This window comes from Gadus chalcogrammus, chromosome 9, assembly GCF_026213295.1.
Source record: "Gadus chalcogrammus isolate NIFS_2021 chromosome 9, NIFS_Gcha_1.0, whole genome shotgun sequence".
NCBI lineage: Eukaryota > Metazoa > Chordata > Actinopteri > Gadiformes > Gadidae > Gadus > Gadus chalcogrammus.
Window position 1 is genome coordinate 17,844,312 of NC_079420.1, and position 18,092 is coordinate 17,862,403.

Genomic DNA, 18,092 nt, shown 5'->3' on the forward strand with positions numbered 1-18,092 from the left:
TCTAAATGACATGGTTTTTATCTATACCCGGTATGTATTGTTTGATACAGCTGATATATAGATTATGACTAAGTGCACATTCCCGCAATACGACGCATACCATCAACGTGGACCAGTGTTTTATCACATCAATTGAAAAGGTCAGATAATGAGACAGAACCTTGCACTGGGTCCTGACAACGGGGAACCCAGAATCAGTCATGACCGCCTGTCTCCCCCCCCCCCCCCCCTCTTCCTCTGCCCAGGGAGTGGTTCTTCCTCCTGTCCCACGAGGTGCTCAACCCCATGTACTGCCTGTTCGAGTACGCCGGCAAGAACAACTACTGCCTGCAGATCAACCCCGCCTCCTCCATCAACCCCGACCACCTCACCTACTTCCGCTTCATCGGGCGCTTCATCGCCATGGTGAGCCACCCCGAGCTGTTGATTCCTGTGTTTGGCCTACGGATCAACCTGTGTTTGTGTATGTATGTATGTGTGCGTGTGTGGACCCACTTTTTTTTCCTTACCGTACATTGCTTTTTTACACTCCTGTTTTCCCAAACCTCAACCGTTTGCCAGTCCCTCCTCCTTTTTCTTTCTCGCTCTCTCTCTCCACTCTAATCCCTGCTCGCCCGCCCCTCCCCATCACCACCGTGCCCCACCACAATGATCTCACTGCCACACCCAGCCCTCGCCCCTCTCGCCAGCCGAGGTTGTCTATATTTAGTCCCTTAAATGCTCTCCTCCTCATGAAGATGCTCCTCTTCCATTGCTCCGCAGTGACCCTCTCGCTCTCTCTCTGTCTCGATCTCTTGCCCGCTATCTCTCGTATGCTCTTGCTCTCTCTCTCTCTTTCGCTCCCTCTGGCTCTCTCTCTCTTTCGCTCCCTCTTGCTCTCTCTCTTCTCCTCTCTTGTTCTCTCTCTTTCTTGCTCTTTTGCGTTCTCGTTCTCCTTTTTTCTGCTAAGCCCTTATATTTAGTTGTTGCTCTTCATTCGGTGGAGTTGAGCCGTGCTGCAGGGTCCGGGGGCAGAATTCAGATGTGTGAGTCAGCCAGACGGTGTCTGTGTTGTTGTTGGATCGGCCCACCATTGCGCGCTCTCAAGTGCGGTTTTGAACATGCAGAGAGCTCCGTCTGCGTCCCCTAGGCTCCCATCACCAGCCCTTCCATTTTCTTAAAAAAACACACACATGCACACACACACACACACACACACACCCACGCACACAAGCCGAAAAGTGGCAGAAGTGTGCATGTCTTATGAATGAGGTCAACATTTGGTTATTGTTTGGGGAATACACCCTTCAACAGAGCAGCATCATCCAGTCTAACCTTGAGTCTCCTTTTTGAATGTTTCCCTTGTCTCTACCCAGGCCCTGTATCACGGGAAGTTCATTGATACAGGCTTCACACTGCCCTTCTACAAGCGCATGCTCAACAAGAAGCCCACCCTCAAGGACCTGGAGTCCATAGACCCCGAGTTTTACAACTCCATCATGTGGGTCAAGTAAGTACAGCAGTCCTTCCTCTCTTATTCAGCATGAATCAATGCTTGATGTCCTTTCTTAAACGTTCCCGACTACTTAAAGCACCACTGTGAAAGGCCTTGTGATTGAAGGATGCTATCTAAATACACATGCCTTGCCTTCATTTGTGTGACCTTCTCCAAAAGAAAAACGCTAGATATTGCAATAGGACGGGCTATATTCATCACACATACATCATGCCTATTGGCACATTAGGCATATTAATAGGCGTTTCCATCATAACGGCCGTCTGTGTGTGTCCTCCCTCCTTCAGAGAGAACAGCCTAGAGGAGTGCGGCGTGGAGCTCTACTTTGCGCAGGACATGGAGATCCTGGGGAAGGTGTCCACGCACCAGCTGAAGGACGACGGGGAGAATGAGCTGGTGACTGAGGAGAACAAGGAGGAGTACATCAGGTGGGTGCAGTTGTTAAGTGGCTGAAATACAATGCGTGCGTGTTGAATCTTCCAATAATAATAACCCGATCCCTTGAGATGCAGCCTTTTTCTTTGTGTGTCTACTGCTAACTTTGATCCCGTCTCCCGTATCGTGATCACTTCTGTCCCTTTGTGCTGCCTCCCCCAGCCTGCTGACCGATTGGAGGTTCACGCGGGGCGTGGACGAGCAGACCAAGGCCTTCCTCGACGGCTTCAACGAGGTGGTGCCGCTGGAGTGGCTGCGCTACTTTGACGAGAAGGAGCTGGAGGTAAGGGACAGGAGTCCCTAAGTGAGCTTTAGCTTTAGCTTAGCTGTTTTTAAGGCCTCAGAATCATGGGGTACCTGTTTTTTTCGTAGTAGTTATTTTCATTCAGTGTTTTCTGCTCTGCTCGAAAGAGTCCTGCCTCCCAGCAAAGGAGAGATCGCTATCCATCCCTCTGAATTCAGGATGTTGGAACCCCTCACACCGGGTCCACTGGCTAGAAGCCTAACGGTGTTTACGTCCTTCTCTTCCAGCTGATGCTGTGCGGGATGCAGGAGATTGACCTTGCAGACTGGCAGAAGAACACCATCTACAGACACTACACCAAAAACAGCAAGCAGATCCACTGGTTCTGGCAGGTGTGTGTGTGTGTGTGTGTGTGTGTGTGTGTGTGTGTGTGTGTGTGTGTGTGTGTGTGTGTGTGTGTGTGTGTGTGTGTGTGTGTGTGTGTGTGTGTGTGTGTGTGTGTGTGTGTGTGTTCTGTAGAGATTGACAGATGTGTCTTGCTTCAGGTGGTGAAGGAGATGGACAATGAGAAGAGAATCCGTCTCCTCCAGTTCGTCACAGGGACCTGTCGCTTGCCCGTCGGGGGCTTCACCGAACTCATAGGTACAGCAAGGCACTATTATTGTTATCTTTGATTTATTGTACTGTTTCATGTTGGCCAATATGAGTAAAAATTATATTAAATACACACACAACACAGTAATGCTAGCATTAACACAGCATTTGTTTCTCTCTGCTAAAGCAAATAAAACTTCAGTCGACTTTGGCACTCAATCGTTCTGTTTGTTTGTTATCCGCCTGTACAGGGAGTAATGGTCCCCAGAAGTTCTGTATAGACAAGGTGGGGAAGGATACTTGGCTTCCAAGAAGCCACACATGGTAAGGAGACCAAAGACACTTGCAATCCCAGCTTTGTTGGTTTACGTATGAGGTCACCGAATCATCGCCCGCCTGTGATGTGACTCAACCAGCATCCATGTTCTCCCCCTCGCAGCTTCAACCGCCTGGACCTGCCCCCCTACAGGAGCCTGGAGCAGCTGAGAGAGAAGCTGCTGTTTGCCATCGAGGAGACTGAGGGATTCGGCCAGGAGTGAGGGGGGGGAGGGCGAGAGAGTTGCACAGAAAGCAGGCACACAGGCGGGGGAAGGGGGGCTTATGGGATAGCTTTTTGTTTTTTCTTTCTTCCTCAACTGTTACTCTTTGGTTTTTAATTATCACCGAGATGTGAAGCGCCCCGCCATCTGCAGATCGGAGCTGCCTCTCGCGTTGGGGTCATCGTGTTGTGAGCGGGAGAGCAGACTGGGAAAGGAGGAGCATATGTTTGATTCAGCACCTATGTGTGCCTGCACATTGTCATACAAATGGATGTGTGTGATTGTGTGTGTGTGTGTATGTGTCTGTATGTCCCATCTGAATAAGTGTTATGTTTCACTAAGAGCCCAACACTCACACACACACACACACACAAACACACACCCGAAAAAACACAAGCAACCTCCCCCCAAAAAAGGATTTCCTCCTGTTCTCACTGAGACAAGCGCTTGTCAACGCTTTCCTCCAGTGAGTTAATACAGGCTTACTTCAAACAGCATTCACAATAATAGCACAGCTTCATGCAAATGCAGTATATCATATCTATCGAAGAGATGTTTAATAGGAACACGAGAGAAAGAATAAGAGTGAAGAAAGATTGTGTATGTGTGATGACATGTCGAGTGTGTACTTGGTGTGTGTGTGTGTGTGTGTGGGTGTAACGAGGAGAGGCAGTGACTGAGTGCCACTAACCATAACTTGTGCACCTTTGCTGCAGAGGCCAGGAAGGTGAAATGTGATTTTATTTTTATTGTCCATCAATTGTGAGATTCTGCATTTTTCCTGTACATAGACAAAATAAATGAGACTTCACTCTTGAACGGTTGTATTTGTGTGTGTGTGTGTGTGTGAGAGATAGAGATGTAGAGAGACCACCTGAAATAACTTGGTTATGTAATCAAGATAGACCCCTTGAATATGATTAGTTATCAATCAAAAACCCATTTGGCAATGGATGAATCTGAAACACGATTTGGCAAACAGTCAGGAACTGAGACTGGATTTTATTTGATACTTGCATGAACCTATTGAAACATAAACCACACTACATGTACATATAGTTATTGGCTATTCATTGCCTTGTTTCAGCCCCTGATTGCCAGCCAACTTAAATGTATCTTGTTTCACTTCAGAATTATGAAGTAAACCGAAAAATTATTCAGGATGATTAGAGAGAGCAGAAACTCAACCTAAATATTTTGATCACATTTTTATACTATTTTTTTAACTATATTTTGTCGACTGTATTTAATCAGGAGGGCAGTAAAATACAAAAAGAAGTAACAGGCTGGCTCTAAAAGCATGCTGTTCAATATATTCCATAAATATAAAACCGATTATTCATTTAGCCATGGAAAGCCAAGTTGTTTTGACATAAAGAAAACATTTAGGCTTGCTTCACTTTATGACTCTGCCCAATGACTAAGATTGAGAACAGACTGTCTCTTACAGTGCAGGAAAAACCAATGACAAATAAATGGAACATTTTAAGTTTTGTAAGAGGAAATGTAATTTCTCATTTATACATATAAATATATATATATATATATATATATATCGATTATTTTGGGTTTAAATATGGGCAATATTCAGTAGGAGACCAGTTGGTCAACCTTTAGGAGATGGCAATGAACAATAATTTCAAAGTCCTTTACCTTGCTTTATAATTTAGTGATCTGAATGTTGCAGCAGTAGGCATATAGGTGTTTTTAATGCCCTCCTGGTTTTTTCTTTCTCATAACTGATTAGCTGATATTCTAAACTACACGGAAACACCCACTCCAACGTCTACATAATCACAGTTATACTTATCTGCTACATAAGAAACAGGTTTAGTTGGAATATTTATGAGCCCTTTTTGCCTCCTTTATTCGAGATAATTGGCATTACTACTAGGATACAATACGTTAAGATATATTTATATATTAGGTATAAGCCTATAGCCTACTGTTCATTGTACCTGACATTATACTTGGCATGATAATTATTCTGCTTAAACTCATAAATGTAGTTTATTATCTTTTGACACCGAACATAGTTCCACATTTCAACAAACCTTTATTGTGAAAGTTATCTTCAACGATGTCCCGGAAGTAAGCCTGGCAGAGACCTCCTCGCCGATTTCTCTGAAGTGGCTGACTTCGGCCTAACTTATCTTATCCAAATTGCCTAAGATAATGTAATTATTACAAAATGTAACTATTTTTTTGAATTCGATATTTTTTGCAAGTTTGAGAACGATGTGGACTGCCGATGATGTGGCAAAAATGTGCTACGAGCGTTTTGATGGACTTCCGAAGAGGGGCAAGCCTGAACCGGGGAGAGAGTGGACCCTGCTGGCCGGTGTTGTAAAAGTCACCCAGAGTGTCGACAGTGGGAAAGGTGCTCAAATATAATAATTTGTAACATCTATAGTTTTTGCTTTTCATTGGTCAATCATTTCATAAATTTCATCCCATACAGAAGGTTACCTATTGTAGATATTTTCAAATCAATATTAGCAATGTATATAATTTCTATCTCAATTTTCTTTGCAGTTGAAAAGGAGGTGGTATCTTTAGGAACTGGGACAAAATGTATTGGCCGCACAGCCATGAGCTCCAAGGGTCTGTAATGTTTTTAAAACATTTACTATGCTGTAATACTGTTAAGGCTTAAGGTCTTCACAAAGCTAAATTCTGAGCGAAAAAATAAGTGTGTGTTTTTCTCTAACTTCCATAGGTGATGTACTTAATGACAGTCATGCAGAAGTCATTGCCCGACGGGGATGTGTAAGGTGTGTTCCTGTGATGTTAGATGTATCAACGACGGATAGTGATTTTTTGTTGCCTATGGTCATGGTGTTGGTTGTGTGTGCCGTTCCGTGCAGGTACCTGACAGAGCAGCTGCGCCGGGCGGTGTGTGGCCAGGGCAGTGTGGTGTTCTGTGAGGCCGAGGAGCAGGGCCTCTGGAGGCTGCGGCCGGGGGTCTCCTTTGTCTTCTTCACCAGTCACACACCCTGTGAGTAGTCAAGCAGCCGCGATTCGTCTCGTTCAACACGGAGCCACTGAATCAAATGGGATGTGAAGAATCCGCTCTCCCTCGCCTTTTTAAAAACCGTGGCGATCCAACCAGGGGTATTGGCCCTACAAACAGATGATTCATATTGCTGTTTCTCCATTTCCATCTGAACATTAGTTAAGGTGTGGGGAATCAACAGTAAGAATGTGTTGGGGTCTGACATGCTGCGCCAGTGTATACAGCATTTGTGTTTCAACAGGTGGAGACGCTTCCATCATCCCCATGACTGACCGAGAAGTTCAACCGTGTCCTCCTGTCGGATCCACTGATCCGCCTCAGGGATCCAATGAGGTGACAGCGGGGGGCGGGACCTCAAAAAGGAAAGGAGATGAGCCGGCGAGACAAGGACAACCCTGCAAACAGCCTCGTTTAGAGGGCCCGGAGAGGGAGGACGGCGGGCATGAGCCGAAAGGAGAGAAGCCTCATTTGCAGTCATCCACAAGGGGTCCAACATCAAGCAGGGAACCTTCCAAGCAAGCAGAAGCCACAACCAACCACCCACTCCCTGTCCCAGAGCAGCCAGAGAACAGGGGCTCAGACGGTGCTCGGGCCCCCAGCGGAGAGGACCCGGCTCCGGCCCCGGCTCCGGCCCCGGACGTCCACAGAACGGGGGCCAAGTGCGTCCCAGGGACCACCGCAGACCCCCGCCTGCCAGGAGTGGCCTACCACAGCACGGGGGTGCTGCGTGTGAAGCCAGGCCGCGGGGAGCCCACCCTGTCCCTCTCCTGCAGCGACAAGCTGGCCCGCTGGGGCGTGCTGGGCTTCCAGGGTGCGCTGCTGTCCCACTTCCTGCAAGGGGCGCTGTACTTCAGCGCAGTAGTGGTGGGGAGGAGTGCCTATGAACACCAGGCTCTGCTGCGGGCTCTGGTTGTCAGGTGAGGGGAAGATTGGCGAAAAAATAATCTTCTTTTCAGGAAATGAGTCGTACTTTTTTTTAGCCATTGACAATAACTAATGCCAGCCCGTTCAATATTTAAGATAATTTGAACAAATCAGATCATGGTATTAACATTTAGCAGTAAGTGACTAACAGTCCCCACAAAGTGTTAACCTTATACAAACTCAAACCTTTCTGAGTACCAGCTAAGAAGTTTGTGGTCATCTCTCACTCTATTCCTCCCTCCCTCCCTCCCTCCCTCCCTCCCTCCCAGGTGCTCCCACATATCTGAGCTCCCTGCAGGCTTCTCGGTGTCTCCCCCCACGCTGCTCCAGTCCAGCCTGGAGTTCTCCTGCAGCCAAACCCAGACGGAGCTGCGCCACCAGGCCACACAGGGCAGGGTGGGCCCCTGTGGGGCAGGTGAGCCGGCCGCTCCAGTGACCACCTGGTCTGGCTTATGCAGGCTCTGTGGTGCACATTATGTGGACTGCTCAATGAATAATTAAGTAATACACATATGTTCTGAGATGTTATGGGCACAAAATGGATGAGCCTATTCAACAAAATAGTATATTTTCAGCCATTTTTGCAATGCTGCAGACATTTCTACTTGCTCTCTTCCTAATATCTAAGCCTCACTGAATATTTCAGCGATTAGCTGGTGTGATGTGCCTGGTGAACCACTAGATGTCACTGCTAACGGATACAAGCACGGCGCCACCAAAAAAGCCCTGGGCACGCCTAAGGCAAGGTATAAAGAAATGAACACCAAATATATATACATCTGCCAAAGGAAAGAAGTCCATTACAGCACTGTTAAAATATTTTCCTTCACGTCATATCCAACAGCTGCCAACTGTTGGGCTTTGCATTTATCCATGGATATGTTTCTTCAGGTCTCTCCTCTGTAAAGTGGAGCTGTTCCATTCCTTCTTGTCTGTCGTGTCTGCCACCGACCCATCCCACCTGCCTAACTCTGTCAGGTGAGGAGACAATAAACCATTTTTCCATCTCGTCTTCTGCATTGCTGTTTTTTCACAAGGGAGAATAACAAAATGAGGTAGTGGAGCAAGCCGGCCACTCTGGATATTGCTTATTATGCCAGATCTGTTGCTGTCCTGTATATTTTACTTTGTGTGTGTGTGTGTGTATGTGTGTGTGTGTGTGTGTGTGTGTGTGTGTGTGTGTGTGTGTGTGTGTGTGTGTGTGTGTGTGTGTGTGTGTGTGTGTGTGTGTGTGTGTGTGTGTGTGTGTGTGTGTGTTGTGCATATGCATGACTGAAGGAGGCAAGGGAGTGTGCACGTGTGCTTGCATGCGTGCACGTTTTAACAAACTTGCATGCTCTCTCATGCACTAGACTGTGTGAACAGGGAACTCTCTGTGGCTCAGCCATCCTGGACACAACCTGATCCCCACCGGTTGCTGTCACACACACACACACACACACACACACACACACACACACACACACACACACACACACACACACACACACACACACACACACACACACACACACACACACACAGTTAAAGAGAACACGAGGATGAGAAATGCCATATCTGTCTCTTGTTACTGAAATGTCAACCGTTCCCAGAGAGAGACAATAAAAATAACACGACAAGAACAACAAACATTAAGGCAAGGGTAATTATTATTGCTGTTTTTTTACGAAGACTGTGATAAAGCAGTATCCAAGACGGATATCCTTTTATGCCTCCCTCTCACACCCATGTAACTGAATTGGATATTGCTCCCCCCAACACATGCTTGGAAGTCCTGCTCTCTCTTGCCAATAACCAACATTTGAGCTATTTGCCCTAGAAATGTGTTACAAGAACTGATTGAAGGAAGTGGACAGCATAGTCTCTTTCATGTTGTCATTCCAAAGCTAGCACGTAAGTACGCTAGCAGGCTAAGTTAGAAGTCCCTGGTCCGTTTCAAATCCGACTTGATTGAACTGAGGTTGTTTGAATGTTGGCTAGTCCAGCAGAATGACACCGGAGTGGAGGGAAGGGAATTCATTTTGAAAAAGTTATAACAATAAAAATAGGATAACATTTAGTCAAATCTTTGAGTGCCTTCAATCAAATGGAAAAGCTATAGCGCCCCCATGATTGAAATGCAATACGCCATGCTCCGTGTGTTGCAAAATCCAAATGACATTACAATCCACAGAAAGATTTTGCAAAAGATTTTCGAGAGGCTATCAGCGAATCGCGTCTTTAAAAATTACATTATTAAATTGCATAATGAATTGTCAATTGCATAATGTAATGACTTATTGAATTGCAAATTGCATTGCCATTTGAATTTTGCTACATAGATACTACCATAGGTTTGAGCTAATAAACTGCCATAACCTTTGTGTAGTAACAAAGGTGTGGTTGTCTAAAACAACCACACAAAGGTAAGGTTGACATTTTCAAGTGCTTAACATTTCCAAAACCTATTTTTGAAATCAATTTTTAGCTTTGTAGACTTCAGTCTCGATGGGGGGGTTCATAGAGTGAAACCGTACGTTTTTCACACAGTGAGTTCTAACAAAGTGATGTGTGTGTGTGTGTGTGTGTGTGTGTGTGTGTGTGTGTGTGTGTGTGTGTGTGTGTGTGTGTGTGTGTGTGTGTGTGTGTGTGTGTGTGTGTGTGTGTGTGTGTGTGTGTGTGTGTGTGTGTTCTGCAGAGGGAAGGAGCTGAGGAGCTACTGGGACTATAAGCAGGCATCTCAGGCCTACCAGCAAGCCTGGCAGCAGCTCCGCATGCAGGCCTTCCCTTTGTGGCCGCGCAGTGACAGAGACCTCCTGGTGTTCCGGTAAAGACATGGTGAACTGACACCACATTGATGAAAGTATAACTCATAGTCGAAGCCTGTGAGACAGTTGTCTTGTCTTTCGGCTTGTCTTGTCCAGGCCACTCTGACATTTTTAAGCATTCAATGCATCAATAACAAGGGGCTCTGTATCTGAAGTCCCACTGGTGAACTTTGACCTGATCGGGGTGCAGAGAGGCCGGTCAGCAGGCCGCTTATCTAAGCGTGTCCTCAGAGGACGGCTGTTTTCGTCCACCGGCCGTACTTCACCCCAACAACAAAAATACAGCTGGACACCCCGGGCTCAGTGGGACTTGTGGCCGTGAGGGAGGGGAAAGAAAGGGCTTACGCAATGGGCAAAGCGCCGCTGTCCAAGACCGGTCCTAGAAAACGGGGGAAGTGGACTCTCCTGCATGCGTCAGCAGGGGAGCAGGCTGGCCTCGCGCTAGCCCATCAACACATTAAAAAACCCAGACGATTGTTTGCTGGAGCACAATGGCTTCTTCTCTGCCCTCTCATCATTTTGCGCCACTAAAAGTGTGTAGATCTTCCCTGGTCATGCTTGTGCATGTTTTTTTTTTCTACTACTGTATATGTCTGCATGATACCAGTTCATTTTAAGGACATTTGTCGGTTTGGTTTCATGGGGAGCCCTGAATGTGTTAAGTGATGGTGGGGCCAAGCCGATATGAGTGGTGGGATAGCAGTTGGCAAGGGGAATGCTGCTGCCAGACAAGGAATGTGATGACATTGAACAGTGCTAAATAATTATATGTTCAACAGTTGGTGCTTTGTTATTGAATATAGATGGAGCTTATACTATTAGCCTGAGCATTTTGGTGGCCTGGTGTCATTAATTAAATGCTTACTTCCTATAATTAGGTAATTATCCATGAATTGTTCAAGAACAACTGACATATTGTGTTAAAGTATCATTTGTTTTATTGCACGGCTTTGTTAAATACTTTATTCTGATTGTTCAATTAGGGCATCTAGCTGTCTGTTCAAATTGCAACTTCTATGAATGACCGATTTGAAGCTGAATATTGACGCTATTTCAAACCATAACATTTTAGTGGAAGCAATAAAACCTTTTTTTTTATCACAAAATGATTTCCCTATATTGTCTCGAATTATTTATTATTTCAGTAATAAACAAGAAATAACAAATGATTTGACCATACGACTCCCGCGGTGCACATTGTCCATTAGGTGTGTTTATTCTCCACCAGCTTTGAAGATGACACGGATGGCCTGACAGACAAAGGTCTGACAAGTTTTGGATTTAATAAACAAACAAAGGCATTATTACTTACATTTTTTTATTATTATTGGTCAGGTTATCCAGCTACCTTACCTGTACTTTTCAGATATCTAAAATCATTTCAGATTCATAAAGCGTTAAACAATCAAAAATAATATTGATCCAACAACAAAAATATTCAAAATATTACACATTTCCTAATACTGCTGCCCCAGCCTATAACTGGTGTTGCGATGCAAGTTTTAAATAGCTAAAAGAAATGTGCATCGGTGAAATTATACAACGGGTTTTCAACCAATTAATGTAACCAAGTGCATTTGAGTAATCAAGGCGACAGGCTGTGTAAAAGTTTTGACGACGGGAGCGTAGGGGTAACATCTGGGTGGAGTTGTGGTTATACCATGGCCTTAAAGCACTAACACATTCTTCCACATATAATGCATCATTAGTGGGTTGTCCTTGTTACAGTAAGAACGGCCTATATAGGTATGTGTTTAGTTTGTGTCTATGTCCCTCCATGTGTTCATATATCCTTGCATGCTAGCCTTTTTGTTTGAGTTGATTGGATGATTAGTTAATTGTGTTTTGTGTGTTCATTAGAGGTTTGGCCTTCCTACGTTTTGTTCAGTTAAATGTAAAATAAAATATTTCTCTTCTGCGTTCAAACCTGTTTGGATGGCTTTATTTGTGGCAATCTGAGTAGGGAGGGGACAACTGCCCTGCTACTGGCTGGTTCCCCTGGGCCGGCCATAACAAAAGCCAGAGAGGCCAAACAAACTTCCAAACTTTGCTTGTGATGCCTTGGTGGCCCACTCAACCCTTCAATGTAAGGACTTGGTGGCCCACTCAACCCTTCAATGTAAGGACTTGGTGCCCCACTCAACCCTCCACTTGAAGGCCTTGGTGGCCCACTCAACCCTCCACTGGAAGGCCTTGGTGGCCCACTCAACCCTTCACTGGAAGGCCTTGGTGGCCCACTCAACCCTTCACTGGAAGGCCTTGGTGGCCCACTCAACCCTCCACTGGAAGGCCTTGGTGGCCCACTCAACCCTTCACTGGAAGGCCTTGGTGGCCCACTCAACCCTTCACTGGAAGGCCTTGGTGGCCCACTCAACCCTTCACTGGAAGGCCTTGGTGGCCCACTCAACCCTCCACTGGAAGGCCTTGGTGGCCCACTCAACCCTTCACTGGAAGGCCTTGGTGGCCCACTCAACCCTTCACTGGAAGGCCTTGGTGGCCCACTCAACCCTTCACTGGAAGGCCTTGGTGGCCCACTCAACCCTTCACTGGAAGGCCTTTGTGGCCCACTCTACCATTCGAAGCCTGTGTAGCCTGCTTGTCCCTTTGAGGCTAACTCTTCGTCCCTGGTGGGTGCCAAGAGAAGATCATAAATTCCAAGCTTCATGCTTCAAACATTTAGCTTTATCAAACATCTTGGATGGGTTTTTTTTAAGGGGGGGGAGGTGTTATGACCCAAGGTCAGTTTGAAGTTATGAATTTGTGTAAATCTTCCTCCCTGTGTTCATATTTTCTTGGTAGCCTGTTCCTTCCCAACCACGAGTGTTCATGTGTTTGAGGCTTGTCCCCTCCCTACATTTTATTCAGTTAAATGTAAAATTAATAACTTGTATTCTGCGTTCAACCCGTTTGGATGGCTTTATTTGTGCAGGGAGGAGATAACGTCCATGTTACTGGCTGGTCCTAGCATAGCCGTAACAGTATGGTTAGCTCTATATTAAATAAAGAGCAAAAACTATACTTTATGGTTAATTTCTAGTTACATTATCTGACCCCACAAATGAATACTGAATATTGAATGTCAATATAGGTGTGATGGTGTGGGTTTGTGGGTGATGAGCCAAAAACAGCTCTCAATGTACATTTATCACAATACACTAAACACATATTTGACTTATGTAAGCGTTCACTACACAGTTTGTAATCAAAGTCAGAAAATGTTGGTGGATTTTGCCAAACTTAAGTCCTCCATTCATAGTGTAAATCTTAAATTATGTCTCTCTATATAGTTTGGATTGTGTTTTTTGGTAGCGCCATATAAATATCCTCTTGCAAACAATCCTGCAAGTCAAAACGTTGAAACAAACAGGCTTTCGAACAAGGCTTGCGAATAGGATGGGACTGTTAATTCGTCTTGAACATGGCCGTCATTTGACAAACGCTCACTGTGATCCTCACTAAATGTACCACATATTTAGTGCATGGTATCAGTTTTAGCATTAGGTGTCATTAGCACTCTCCTCCTTTGAGGACTCCTGAAAATGGCGACATTCCAGAACAGGAAAATAAAACCAAGGGTATTGTGCAGAGAAAGAGGGAGAAAGGGATAAGAAAGGCCGAGGGGGCATCTGGGCTGCAGTCAGGCTCAGAAACCAAAGGTGTTCTCCCCGCTGTAGGCCACATAGAGGAAGCCGTCCTCGTCCTTCTCCTTGTCGTACAGCTGGCCCATGGTGAGGCTGCAGCAGGGGACCAGAGAGCAGATCAGAGCAGGATCACATTGCAACCCCCCAAGCAAGCTTCGGAGAAGATTACCACATGCCTCGATACCCTACGGCAACTTGGCAGTAGGGTATCATAGATATTCTAATGACTACCCTTCTTTTTTATCCCTGTCCGTTCAAAAGCGTGTGGGTATTCTACTGATACTGTCAAGGCCCTTGGTCATGGCCTGTTGATGGTCTTGTGTTTTGAGTTGATCGCAACATTACTTAATGGTGCGTGTTAAATGTGTTGGTGGGGTCCCTGCTGATTTGCTAGCCAGGTGGCAGCTGGGTTTAAATATCAGACGTGGACCACACTTGTTTTGGCCTCTTCCTGCACAGCCTCAAGTATTGTGTGTTATTGCCCTCTAAGTTTTGTAGTTTTGCTCATTTTATTGTAAAATAAATTGTATACTGCGTTCAAAACCAGTTTCGATGGCTATATTTGTGGGAAGCTACCCTACCATTGTTGTACACCAGCTGAGCTGGCTAAGATAATGAGCTCTGGCTCTTTTGTCTTGTAGGGCTGTGCACCTGGGAAAGTGTCTTTGTGGTGTTTCATTTCAGCTCCCAGACCAAAACAAAAAATTGGCTATCTGTAGCAATTAAACCTCAATGTGGCGTGCCATTTTTGGAGTACTGGGTCAGCAAGCGGACATTTTTTTATATATTTCTAAAAAGTGTCACGTAGAGGGTCAAAGATTAAATACGGAGTTTGATTCCCATCTCAACAGAAACTGTGTCAGGGTGGGGGGTTTCAATCTAAATTGAGGACACCCAATCTAAAAATATAGGAGTATATTGTAACAGGGTTGGAGCTCCTCGAAAAAAAAGCTTCCAGTAATGTGTGTGGGCAATGTGCTGGGACAGTTGGTGCTGGGATGTTGTGTACCACCCCCAATCATGGAGACCTTTCAAACAGCATGGAGCTTCAACAACATATTCCTCATTGATCCTCAAAGTGTTCCCACGGGACATAGCTTGCATAGGATGCACCGTGGTGGTGTTTAATGCTAGGAGGCAGAAAAACGGGTGGTTGATTGTAAGAAGAGAAGTCAGGTGTGACTCCACCCCGCTTTCACAGGAAGATGGGTTTCAAATGCTACCTAGGATACCAGTTCTTCTCGGACAACGACGGATAGTCCAGGGGTGTCATTTATAAAATTGTGCATGGGATCGTTAAAGTGTACGTACGCCCAAAAGCCAATTTTTGCGTGTGCCAAAAAATATTCAGACTTATAAAACCCTGCATACGCACACCATACGCAATCTTTGCTTTATAAATCACAGAGTGCCTACAAGTGTGCGCAGCTGAATCAGCTTCACGTTCCGCCCTGTACACGCCCCTTTTTAACCATAAATGGTCAATGCAAATTACCTCTTGAATGCTATCTGCATATAAAACAACGATTGTGATTGTGGCTTGGTGGTGTGGCTTGGTTTTCCACACTTGGGATTTAATTGACATTTGATTATGTGTTTACAGTGTCACATAAAGATATTATGTTATTGAGACATGTTGGCATGATACGGGTTGAAATTAAATTTATAAGTGCGATGATAAAACATAATCGTTCTTCTCACTCTACAATTCTTCTGTCTGACTTCAGTTCACCACCACACCATCTGTATCGCCAATTCTCCTTTTCCTCCAAACCATACGTACGCATGGGTCAGTTTGCTTAGGGCTGCGCACATTCTCCCGTTAAGTTGGTTTTTTATAGATCACAACCTTGGCGTGGAAAGTCATGTACGCCAATTTCAGCCCCTTTTTTTGCGTACGCAACGGTTATAAATGAGACCCCAGATCTTTAAATCTTTTACAATGCAAAGATAAATACACAGGAACTTAAAGTGTTGGTCGACAGAATCTAGTCCAAACAAAGAAACAGCCCTTTCTTTCTCACCTAGACTGGGGCACCGTTTTGTCGACGAAGAGGAAGATGGCCTTCTCTGAGGGCAGTTGAATGCGTTTTCTGATGATCCACATGAACTGAGCCACGGTGATGTCGGATGGAACCAGATACTTTCGCTTGTCGATGTCCACAATCTGTGAGCCGGAAACCTTCTCCACTATCACCTAGACAAAAGATTGCAAACATGCAAAAGGCCATGTATTGCCACGTGTGTTACATCCTACACTCTTGTGAACTCTAGAAATAATTTATTTCTAGTTGACATGTCACGTGGTTGCTACTTCCTTCCTAGTTTATGGTTTGCAACCTGTTCTATCGAGATTGTAAGAAAAATGTTCGAGATTGGACTGGATATCCTCCATTGACCTTTTGTATTATTTCCTCGAGTATAAACCTCAACCTCATTGCGCCTTGAAAGGTCTTTCAAAGCTACCATAGTTTCAAATACCATTAAGTGTCGCATGGCCTACTTTCAAGAGCTGTTAAACAGGTTGTAGATAAGAGCAGATCAGGTTTAAAAGGCCATTATTAGATACACAAAGGGCCAATGGATCATCTCCGGTTATGGACATATGCACTGGGGTCAGCCTCTTGGAGCACAGCAGGGGCCAATTCCTAGTATGTGTGCGAGTATGAGTGTTAGTGTGAATGAGAGAGTGAGATTGTAAATCCACATATATAAATGTTGTATTAACAGGATTCTACTGCCTTTCCATCCAAGTAGCTTGCGTCTCTGCAGAATAGACCCAAAAACAAGGACTTTTTGGTCAGAAAGTAATGAAGCACATTTCATCCCGGTGGCCTATAGTGACCCCCCTGTGGATACACTGGGGGCCTTGAGGGGGTGAAACTCTATCTGCCTATGGTTGCAGGTTGGGTGTGTGCATGTCGTTGGGGTGCCGGAGGGGGGTGGAGTTATGAAATGAACGAAGACCCGGGGAAGCTGTATGAGGAACCACAAAGACCAGTTTATTCTTCCCGGGGGGCTAGATATGTAGTCGTCCAGGGCCGGAGCTCTGTTCTCCACTCGCTCACAGATCTATGTCAATCCCCCCCACACACACCTGCCACTCATGTAGTCAAGCACTCCCTGTAACTCTCTTTCTTTAATTTCTCTCACTCACTCGTCTCTCTCCCACCCTCCATTCCTTCCAGAGCTTCACCCCTCACTCACCGGCACTCTGTCAGGGTATTTGTTGCGTATTTTGGCTGACTCCACACATCTGTGTTCTACAGGGAGAAACATGAGACAAACAGGAAGTCTGATTAATTGGATGAGCCCTGGCCCTCTTAGCCCTCTTTATCCCCATCACGACTACTTGATCCTCATCCTCCATGCAACAGTCGCTCTCACTCTCTCATATGACCAAAAGTTGAAAAAATAATAATAATCTGTTAGGCCTACTAGCAAACCTAATAAGCAAGCAGTACCGTTTAGGGTGGTTCAGCCCGAGAATAGTCTTGCTTTACATCACGGTCTATACTATAGTTTGTAAAGATGTTAATTTGCAAGACAAAGGGACAAAATATATCCAAAGCAGATGCTTTGATACGATGCGACGGCCTAATTGTTTTCTACAGTGTACAGTCTTAGCTGGGTTAGCTTGTATTCTAAAAGTTCGATAACCATGTACATTTGGAAAATATATATCACATTATATTTGAATCCCTCTCTGTTCCCTTTGCCAACGAAACAGCCAATGGCCTTAAGGTATTTGATTAGGCGTGGGGGAGCTTTCCAGCTTTCAGCAAGCAAAATGAATGATATACAATGACACGTTTAAATGGCAGTACTATTATGCTAGACCAATATTGATATTACTTAAGTAGCCGACATCTTGCACCGACTCAGATCGGACAATGCTGCGCTAAGAAATTTACATAGTTTTGGGCATTTAATGATAATAAAAAAAAACATTTTAGAGACTGGCTTCTTAACTCGCGAAGGAGCATATAGCCTACTTGTACACTAATGCAAACGGGAGCGCTATGCGTTAATATGGCAGCAGGGCGTAGACAGACAGAGGACAAAAACGCATGCACAACTGCACTTTGAGGATGACACGCCAAACTATAGACATCAATTCAAATATTCATGACAGTAAAGAGCATCCGTTCGTAACAATCAAAATCCCTTTACCGAGGGAATGATCCTCTTTAAACATCCATTTCATTTTGGCCGTATCCTCACACTGAGGCGTGATGCTAAAACCAGAATCCTACGCGCAAATAAGCAGCTAATGTCGATGTGGTTGAGTTGGATCAGATGCTGAAATATCAAAACAAAACGTCTCTAGCTAGGAGCTTCCGACGTCCTGTCTAGCGGTGGAAAGGTGATGTCACCGTTCGGGCAAACCATTATGC

General features: G+C 45.1%; 3 protein-coding genes across 4 annotated transcripts in view; 2 read left to right on the forward strand and 1 right to left on the reverse strand.

The window, feature by feature from the left end:
• wwp2 (WW domain containing E3 ubiquitin protein ligase 2) overlaps window positions 1-4,146 on the forward strand; it is a 31,516-nt gene extending 27,370 nt beyond the window's left edge. For both annotated transcript variants that reach the window (XM_056598354.1, XM_056598355.1), the window contains 8 exons: window positions 246-405; window positions 1,356-1,489; window positions 1,783-1,923; window positions 2,093-2,213; window positions 2,462-2,566; window positions 2,720-2,816; window positions 3,020-3,092; window positions 3,208-4,146. In XM_056598354.1, the coding sequence (XP_056454329.1) occupies window positions 246-405; window positions 1,356-1,489; window positions 1,783-1,923; window positions 2,093-2,213; window positions 2,462-2,566; window positions 2,720-2,816; window positions 3,020-3,092; window positions 3,208-3,307 (931 nt within the window). In that variant the 3' untranslated portion in view covers window positions 3,308-4,146. The remainder of the gene's footprint in view (window positions 1-245; window positions 406-1,355; window positions 1,490-1,782; window positions 1,924-2,092; window positions 2,214-2,461; window positions 2,567-2,719; window positions 2,817-3,019; window positions 3,093-3,207) is intronic.
• A 1,251-nt stretch (window positions 4,147-5,397) lies between these two features.
• On the forward strand, window positions 5,398-12,216 carry adat1 (adenosine deaminase tRNA specific 1). Its single transcript, XM_056598131.1, has 9 exons — window positions 5,398-5,687; window positions 5,843-5,911; window positions 6,027-6,081; window positions 6,175-6,305; window positions 6,565-7,240; window positions 7,517-7,662; window positions 7,894-7,993; window positions 8,139-8,225; window positions 9,925-12,216. The coding sequence occupies exons 1-9, from the start codon at window positions 5,546-5,548 to the stop codon at window positions 10,055-10,057; spliced, it is 1,539 nt and encodes a 512-aa protein (XP_056454106.1). The 5' UTR covers window positions 5,398-5,545; the 3' UTR covers window positions 10,058-12,216.
• A 915-nt stretch (window positions 12,217-13,131) lies between these two features.
• gabarapl2 (GABA(A) receptor-associated protein like 2) lies at window positions 13,132-18,092 on the reverse strand. The gene is made up of 4 exons (XM_056598133.1): window positions 17,869-18,092; window positions 16,903-16,958; window positions 15,720-15,892; window positions 13,132-13,788 (listed from the first exon to the last, which is right to left on the reverse strand). The coding sequence occupies exons 1-4, from the start codon at window positions 17,900-17,902 to the stop codon at window positions 13,698-13,700; spliced, it is 354 nt and encodes a 117-aa protein (XP_056454108.1). The 5' UTR covers window positions 17,903-18,092; the 3' UTR covers window positions 13,132-13,697.

Bases quoted from the DNA above. Each gene is read 5' to 3' on its own strand.
- gabarapl2 (XM_056598133.1), bottom strand. From the start codon at position 17,902: ATGAAATGGATGTTTAAAGAGGATCATTCCCTCG. The intron at 16,959-17,868 runs GTAAAGGGATTT...TTCTCCCTGTAG, and splicing joins TAAAGAGGATCATTCCCTCG to AACACAGATGTGTGGAGTCA. The intron at 15,893-16,902 runs GTGAGTGAGGGG...TCTTTTGTCTAG, and splicing joins AATACCCTGACAGAGTGCCG to GTGATAGTGGAGAAGGTTTC.
- adat1 (XM_056598131.1), top strand. From the start codon at position 5,546: ATGTGGACTGCCGATGATGTGGCAAAAATGTGCTACGAGCGTTTTGAT. The intron at 6,306-6,564 runs GTGAGTAGTCAA...GTGTTTCAACAG, and splicing joins CTTCACCAGTCACACACCCT to GTGGAGACGCTTCCATCATC. The intron at 7,241-7,516 runs GTGAGGGGAAGA...CCTCCCTCCCAG, and splicing joins CTGCGGGCTCTGGTTGTCAG to GTGCTCCCACATATCTGAGC.